The 8,935-nt window shown below is 37.9% G+C and overlaps 1 protein-coding gene across 1 annotated transcript; it reads left to right on the top strand.

Annotated features, from left to right (window-relative positions):
• The first annotated feature begins 5,029 nt into the window (after nucleotides 1–5,029).
• Nucleotides 5,030–8,305, top strand: LOC129869872 (uncharacterized). Its single transcript, XM_055944455.1, has one exon. The coding sequence runs from the start codon at nucleotides 5,030–5,032 to the stop codon at nucleotides 8,303–8,305; it is 3,276 nt and encodes a 1,091-aa protein (XP_055800430.1).
• The last annotated feature ends 630 nt before the right edge of the window (nucleotides 8,306–8,935 follow it).

Below are 8,935 nucleotides of genomic sequence, written 5' to 3'. Positions count from 1 at the left end.
TATATATGTAGGATCTACTAAATAATTTTGAATGTAGTAATAATCATATTCAGATTTAAATGTCATTTTATGTAGACATTATGTTCATTGGATCTACAATTTTAATTACATCATATTTAAATATTTTAATTAATATTTTTAACATGCTAGTCATTTGGAAATCATGTGCATGAGATTTTATGTTGAATATCATATAGCAAATCATGTCTATAGGACTTAATGAATATTTTAGTATTTTTATAGGAATTAAGTTATGCTTATAAGATGTCAAATATTTTCATTATATTGATTCATATAGAAATCATGTCTAATGTAGTGTGTTGTCAATCCATAAATCATACCTATAGTTTTAATAAAATTTAGAAATCATGCCATTAATATCATGTTTAGATCTAATTTAAAGCAATAGTTTGTTAATAAGGTCGTTGATTTTATGTTTGTTAGGACAATGAAAGACCAAATCTTAATTTACTATCCTTGTTATGCATTTAAAACGTGTCATCTAGTTTAATGTTTTGAACTTCCTTTAAATATACATATGAAGTAATAATATGCCCAAAATCTTGCCTCGTTTGAGTTAAAATTACCAATCCTCATACTATTTGAATAATTGTTAATTAATCAATTTTATATTAGAACATTCTCTTTATTTAAAATCATATTATTCCATATTTATAAACTTTATCCAAGATTTTCAGCAAAGTAGTAAAACATGTATTCTAAATATTAGGAAGAACTCACACGAGTTATTGTAGTTATCATGCTTATAGTTTCTGCGCCTTTAATAAATATTTCATCATATTTCTATATTTTAGAAATCATGTTCATAGGTTTAAATAATAATTTCAGCATATCTTTTGATTGTAAATATTTTAAGAACATTGTTTCATGTAGAAATCATACTCATAGATAAAAATTAATTTTGTCGGTTAAAATCATATCCCCCGTAATGTGACGTTATTATGTATAAAAATCATGTCTATAAGATTCTAACAAATATTTATTGTATTATTCCATTTTGAGGCCATGTCTACATTTTTAATAAATTTTCATTTCATTTAGAAACCATATCTATAGTATTTTAATAAATCTTCAGCATGTTATTAACTAACTCATATTAATAGGATTTATAAATACTATTAGTTAATAACTAAAATTATCAAGCATGCCTTCTTTATTACAATCACCTTTGTAATTAACATTGCCTTCATATATTAAAATAATGAAATTTATCGTCTATCTTATTCAAGTTTTATATTTTACAATATCTACGTCTGATTATATGCACACACATAATTATTATGACCTTCACAACTTATCTGTGTTTTCAAGCATGCTAATTAATTAATCTAGAGGCTTATTTGAGATTTTATGTGCTAACTGCTTGTCCTATCTGTTTTGTTTGACGATGGGTCTAATTAGGACGCCTATATTTTCTTTGGTCTAAAACCTACCCTAATAGTATATCCAATGCCTCTTGGACATTAAGTTGGGTCGATAGACACGCTTTAGGACGTTAGTTATTATTTATTTTAGATCGCTTTAGGATTATAATAATAAATAAACTTAAGAGGGGTAGGGGTAATTAGGACCTTCGGAAATGATGGAAGTTGACCCGAGCAGAAAAATGACAAAAAACTTTATATATTTTGTCTTCCGATTAATGAGCCGGCGCTGATCCGAAGAAAATAAGAATGTAGATAATTTTATTTCCTGTCGACTTTTAAATATTTTTGTTTGTATTTGGGGTAGTTTAATATTTTAAAACTCAATGATTTTTCGCATCTTTAATCTTATTAGAGATTTCACCCAAATTAGATTTACAACATATTATATATTCATATATCTACACTTGTCTATTATCTTATTCATTTTTTTTTTCTTTCTATTGTGGCTACAAATAAAATAACCATTTGCTAATACTAGACATTTATTTTACCATAAATTAAGTAAGTTAATTATTTAAATGATTTTAAAATATACATTTGTATTTTTATATATTTTAAGTATATTATTTATTATTTATTTACACAATAAATATATTATCATTAAATTTGGGTCATTCATATATAAGATGTATATATATGACATACCTTATATTTTCACTATATTTTTTTAATTTAATAAAACCTTTCTTCTTAATGTTTCTAAAACAAACAAAAAATGAATAAATATCCCTAATCATTTTTCTAAAACTAAATTTAAGGACTATCTTCGGATAGGCTCTGAGGGATGCCTAATACCTTCCCCTCGAGTAACTAAAACCCTTACTTAGAATCTCACAGGTTTCGCAAATCAAAACAGAGTTTACATTTATAATGGTTTTCCTAATATTTTCCTTAAAATTAGGTGGCGACTCTAAACAAACAATTTCAAAATCAGAGGCATAGCCATTTTTTATGTTGTGAACTATTTCGACCCGCTCGAAAATAGGGTGCGACAGCTTGGCGACTCTGCTGGGGAAACCCCATGTACTTAGCATTTTAGGTTTTAACCTTAGTAAAATTTAGTTTTAGAATTATGGGATATTCATTTTATTACTTGCATTTATTTGCTTTAATTTATTTATTGTGATTTGTTATATTACTTGTTATTTGAAAGGACGCAAGCTAAATCCAAACTTGCGCTCCTTATTTGCTTGAAAAACACTACATGTTATTGATATTCTTACACTGTCACTTGCATTTTCTATCGAGTCTTTGGCCGTACACAATACACACACTGGTTCACGCGGGGAGTGTCTCACACTCCCCCAAACCTTCTTTTGGATTCTTTAGTTTCAGAGTTTGCACAATAAGATTAGTGTGCCTTCTCGCAAAATTCAGTCCACTCTTGAATATCTAGGAAAAAATCTTACTCTAGAAAATAGGCCATGATGCATACACCTTAGGCGAGGCGATCCAATGCACCGTCTTCGCAATTAGGAAATCCACCCTTTGTCAAAGGTTATACACCTAACGACATATTTGTTTTGTGAAAGTTGTTATGAATGATCCAAAGAAAAAGAACACATGACGGATTTGGAATAAACATACTTATCATACCCTTACCTTTCTTTCAGATGAATATCAACCAAAACCTCCCAAACATTCAGATGGTTGTTTCGGCCCCCCATACAATACAAAATTGGTGGCAAAACATTCGTAGGGCGCATGGTGTTGAGATCAGAAGGCATTTAGGTGCTTTGTTGTCGCTCATGGGAATTCGAGCCAACAAGATCTTCATTATATTGCTGATGGAGTTTTGGGACCCAAGCACTGTGACCTTTAAGTTCTTGGATTTTGAAATCACTCCAACACTAGAGGAATTTAGTATTTTTCTTGAATTACCAATAAGAGGGAGAACACCAATATGTCCATCAACCATAAGTACAGAAGGTTTCCTTGGGTTGTTAGGGCTGCGTATCTTGCCATCACTAAGGCGTGCAGAAAATGGGAAGGTAAAGTTGGACTATCTTTTCCAAAGATTTGGTCGTCTCGAGAGCTTCGATAAGCACCGAGATGAATTTGCATGCACTCGTAGACAATGGATGCATATGAGACCAAGGGTATTTGTGATGGCCTTTTTGGGGGCTATGGTCTTCCCAATGAGGTTTCATTCGATAAATATCAACATTCTGCCAATTGTAATGGAACTTTTTGCGGTACCGCATAACTATTCCTTGGTGCATATAATTCTCGCTGAAGTATTTCGATCATTGTCAGCATGCACAAGGGGGAATAATTTCTTTGGGGGCTGTAATTTATTATTACAGATCTGGGCAATAGAGCACTTCTATCGCCGAGAACCACAAAGGGACTACACAATAGACGCCCGCAATTTGATCCAAAGCCACAACGATCGTCTTAGGTATTGGGATGCACCTATGGGAGAGGAAGAATGGCGTCCGTTTTTGACCAACCTCACAGGAGATTCCATCCACTGGAAGTATTTTTGGACGGGAGGATCGGTTTTTGTCAGGACGCAACACCTCTATTTCATTAATCTGGTCGGGCTAGGAGGTATTCAGCCATATGCTCCTCTCCGAGTGTTACGACAATTCGGAGTTGTCCAAGACATACCATTATGGGCAAATATGGCACTACACGAGGATGATCTCACTTCGGTCCCAGTAGGGCGTATAAGGAATTTGCAATTAGAATGGGATCACATGATTACTATAGAGGCAGGAAATGAAAAATGGTGCACGCCAGAATATTATGTGTGGCGTACCACTGTGAGACATTTGGCTCGGCCAAGTACGAAGGGGATTGTGGGTGTTGCGGACAACCAATGGATTAATTGGGTTAAGCAGGGAGTACTCCCTCACATTGAATTCACAACACCAATGTACAATCAAATAATTCCAGGATCAGTAGATCATTTGATACCAATGATCGAAGAAGATCCAGAGGAAGATCCTGAAGAGGATCCAAGTGAAGATCCTGAGGAGCCGGAAGAGGAAGATCCGGAAGAAGATCCAGAAGAGGACCCAGAGGAAGAAGCTCACTCTGAGTATGGTTCGATAGGGTTCGATGAAGAGGTAGGATCGAACCAGATTGACGAACTGTCGGAGTACTATCCAGGGCCCTATTATGATTATGATGATGATGACGATGCTCCAACATGGCCTTAGAGTTTCATTCTTATCATGTGCTTTCTCATCCTTTTGTTCGCCTTATGGCCTCCATGTAATTTCATTTTTTAGATTTCTGCCCATGTACTTCATTACAAAGATCCAAGGCATCTTTGATTAATAAAATTATGTTATTCCAAATCCGAAATGTGTTTAATGGATCATTTATCATCAAATTGATTGCAACATATGTCATCCTCTAGCAAAAAGAGGCTATGTATAGGACACATTTGAATGTCGTTAACTTGGCGTGTATGTGTATTATATACTTGTTGTACTTTTAAATCTTTCCCAAACTAACATACTTTCCTTTTTCTTTCTTTTATTTTGTTTTGTTAATCCCTAAAAGAACGTTGATTTGTGTCGACTTGCGAACTGGCTGACTCACGATACAACCTTCGATCAAGGGGAAGGATGACAGGTGGAGAAGAATTTAATGCTGCTGCAAACATAATGATACCAGTAGAAAATCCTGAAAGTTCTCAAAATATAGCCGACATCCAAAATGACGAGAAGATGGCTCACATGGCGCAAGAGCTTGAGATTTTGAGAGAGGAACTACGTCAAGTGCGAGACTTGGCCAAGCTTTCGGCTACTACCTTCCCAAGTTTCAAGATGCCCAGCTACCTCCCTAGAGCTGACCTGCCTCCTACAGATTCTCCAAACATGCCTAAACGTGCTCCCGCTCATGGTCAAGCACCATTAGCTCATCCGTCTGCAATCAGGACTGCTCCTGACCTTCCCACTCAAGACCCCGTCACACCTACCTACCCAGTGACAAACCAGATATTTGGAGCACACACCGTCGCTCCTTATGATTCACACATCCCACCTGTATATGCTGTTGAGGCCCCTACTTTCACGATACCGGTTAGGGTCAAGGTCTCGCATGAGGTGGACCAATATGCAGAGATGGAGAAGGATGCCCGATTGAAAGAAGATGAGTCAATAGACGCTCAACTTCGAGGTCTAAGAAAGGCATTGAAAAACCTACAAGTCTCTAGGGGAACAGAGAGCCTAGATTATGATGACTTATGTATCCACCCAGATATTGACATGCCGGTAGGATACAAGCCCCCAAAGTTTGACATATTTGATGGAAAGAGCGATCCTCACACACATCTGAGGGCATACTGTGACAAGTTAGTCGGTGTAGGGAGAAATGAGAAACTAAGAATGAAGTTGTTCATTCGAAGTCTATCTGGAGAAGCGTTGACCTGGTATACACGCCAGGATCCTCGCAAATGGTATAACTGGCAGGAAATGGCTGAGGATTTCATGAATTGTTTCAGATTTAATACTGAAATCACTGCGGACAGGTTCTCATTAGCCAACATACAAAAGAAACCATCGGAGGACTTCCAAGAGTATGCACGACGTTGGAGAACCGAGGCTGCAAGGGTTCAACCACCGCTCGATGAGAGTGAGCTCTCAAAATACTTTATTCGAGCACAAGAAGGTATCTACTTTGACAAGATGATGTCAATGATGGGCCAAAAGTTTGCAGAATTGGTCAAGATGGGAGATTTTATAGAGGAAGGCATCAAATCAGGTAAAATTCAGTCCATGGCTGCATTGCAAGCTGCAAGTAAGGCCATACAATCAGGATCCATTGGTGGCATCAAGAAGAAAAGGGAGGATGTTTCAGTCGTCAATTACCAACATGGAGGACAATCCCACCAATACCCAAACAATCCCCAAATTGTTGCACATACTCCATACACCTCGTATCCAGTGTATAATACCCGACCACACTATAATCCACCTCGAGCACCAACATACCAAAGTCCAACAAGACCACATGTCCCACTCCAAGCACCAACCCACCAAAACAGACCAGCATATGTGCCAAGACCACGTCCAAATCTCGAAGCCAGAAATACTCGCACCTATACACCCATTGCTGAACCATATGCTCAATTGTTTGAAAGGTTAAGGATAGCAGGAGTACTACAGCCAGTTGAGGGAAAACTCCCCGACCCAATCCCTTACAATTTTGATGGAAACAAGCGATGCGCTTACCACTCGGGAATCCAAGGGCATGACACAGAAGATTGTTATGGCTTGAAAAACCAGGTTGAGACGTTGATCAGAAGAGGAATAATAAAATGCACTCCAACACCTCCGAATGTGAACAACAACCCTTTGCCAAATCATGAGAATCGAGAAGTCAACATGATTTCTCTAGAAGAAGAGTACAACTTGGGAGAAACCATCACGCCTGTCTGGAACGCCGAAGAAGCTGCCACTGCATCTCCAGTGCAACCTATTATCACTGTTCAGCTAAAGGAACCTCTTACTGTCCAAACATATCTCCCGAGAGTTGTAGTAACCACTACAGTTGCTAGAAAGGCTGAGTTTGACACCAAAGAAGTCCCATGGGATTATAAAACAAAAGCCAAGGGCAAGATGATTGACACCGCTGTGGCTCAGGGGATGACTAGATCAGGAAGGTGCTATACTCCCGAGAATTTGGATCAAGGAGTTATTGGGAAGGAGCCGAATCCCAAGAAGAATGTTACGGATGCTGAAGTCACAGAATTTTGGAGAAAGATGCAGCCGAAAGACTATTCAGTCGAAGAGCAACTGAAGAAGACCTCGGCTCATATATCCATAATGTCTTTGCTAATGAGTTCTGAGGCTCATAGGAATGCTTTGATGGAGGTGTTAAATGGGGTTTGCATTCCAAAAGAGACCGCAAGTGAAACCTTAGCTGCAACAATTGGACAAGTATTGGAATCTAACAAAATCTCTTTCCATGATAATGAGCTACCAACGGAAGGGACTGGACACAACAAAGCACTTCATATCGCGGTCAAATGTCGTGATAAGATTGTGACCCGAGTTCTGATTGATGGCGGTTCTGGATGTAACATCTGCCTTTTCACAACTATGAGAGTTTTAGGCTTGAATATGGGAGATATAGAGGAAAGTCGTGTAAAGGTGAGAGCTTTTGATGGAGCACAGAGAAGCGTCATTGGAGAAATCCATCTCACATTGCAAGTGGGACCAGCAGAATTCCCTATTTTATTTCAAGTGATGGATGTGTCATCGAACTACAACCTGCTGCTGGGAAGACCATGGGTCCATATGGCAAAAGCAGTCCCTTCAACTCTTCATCAATGTGTAAAGTTTGAGTGGGGTCACACAGAAGTTACTGTTCATGGGGAGCTCAATCACCCCATTTATTCTGTCAATTCTGTTCCAGTAAATGAGGAATTAGATGGAGCCACTTTTCACACTTTAGAAATCATGCAAGCTGTGAGGATTGACGAGAAGTTAGAGTCGGTTGGTGTGAAATTGTCAGGGGCATCGAAGATGGTCGCAGCAGAGATGTTGAAATACGGGTATCAGCCTAAGACAGGACTTGGACCTAGGGCCAATGGCATAGTTGAACCCATCCAGCTGAAGCATCAGAAAGGTACCACTGGACTCGGATATGGATCTACATCCGGACGAGTCCACAACAGGGGATCCATCAAGATAACGTTTGTACCAGAGCAAGTTCCGATTCTAGATCACGCATCTGACGATGATATAGTGGAAGGAATAGGAAATTTGTTCGTGGCCATGATTGGAGAAGAGGAAGAGATAGATCTCCGCAAATTGAGCATCCGTGATTCCAAGCCTGGAGAAAGCTTGCAGAATTGGACCGTCAGTCCTTCCCTGTTTCGACAAAAGTCCTGGTAGTGTGGAACGTAGTTTTGTATTTTTAAATTTGAATGATCAAAGCTGAGGCTTGTATCATGCTTGATCTTTGTTTTTGGTTGCTTTTTCTAAAAAAGCTAGAACGCTTTTAAATAAAAGTCTTTAATTTCTTTAAAAAATTATCTCATTATTTCTACCTACTTATTTATTTTTACTCGCCTTTTATACGTTTCAGCATTCATATTAAAAATCCTAGTTCAACGGTTATGACATGTAATGAATCCATCGAGCAAAGTGAAAAGAATGAACACGATCAAGAAGAATATGATGAAAGCATGATGCCTGAAAATCTACCACAGGAGATCGAGAAGTTTGAAAGTCAGGAGAAACCTAATATGGATGAAACAGAGGTTGTCAATTTAGGAGATGAGGAAACTGTGAAGGAAACCCGAATTAGCATACATTTGGAGGCCGAAAGAAAGAAGGAGTTAATAGAATTGCTTAGGCAACATGTCGACATATTTGCTTGGTCTTATGACGATATGCCAGGGTTATGCACCGATATCGTTTCACATAGACTACCAATTGATCCCACCTGCCTACCCGTTAAACAAAAGACAAGAAAGTTCAAGCCAGACTTGAGTCTAAGGATCAAAGAAGAGGTAACCAAGC

This window comes from Solanum dulcamara, chromosome 10 (genome assembly GCF_947179165.1).
Source record: "Solanum dulcamara chromosome 10, daSolDulc1.2, whole genome shotgun sequence".
NCBI classification, from domain to species: Eukaryota; Viridiplantae; Streptophyta; class Magnoliopsida; order Solanales; family Solanaceae; genus Solanum; species Solanum dulcamara.
This window is presented reverse-complemented; position numbering and strand designations above follow the sequence as displayed.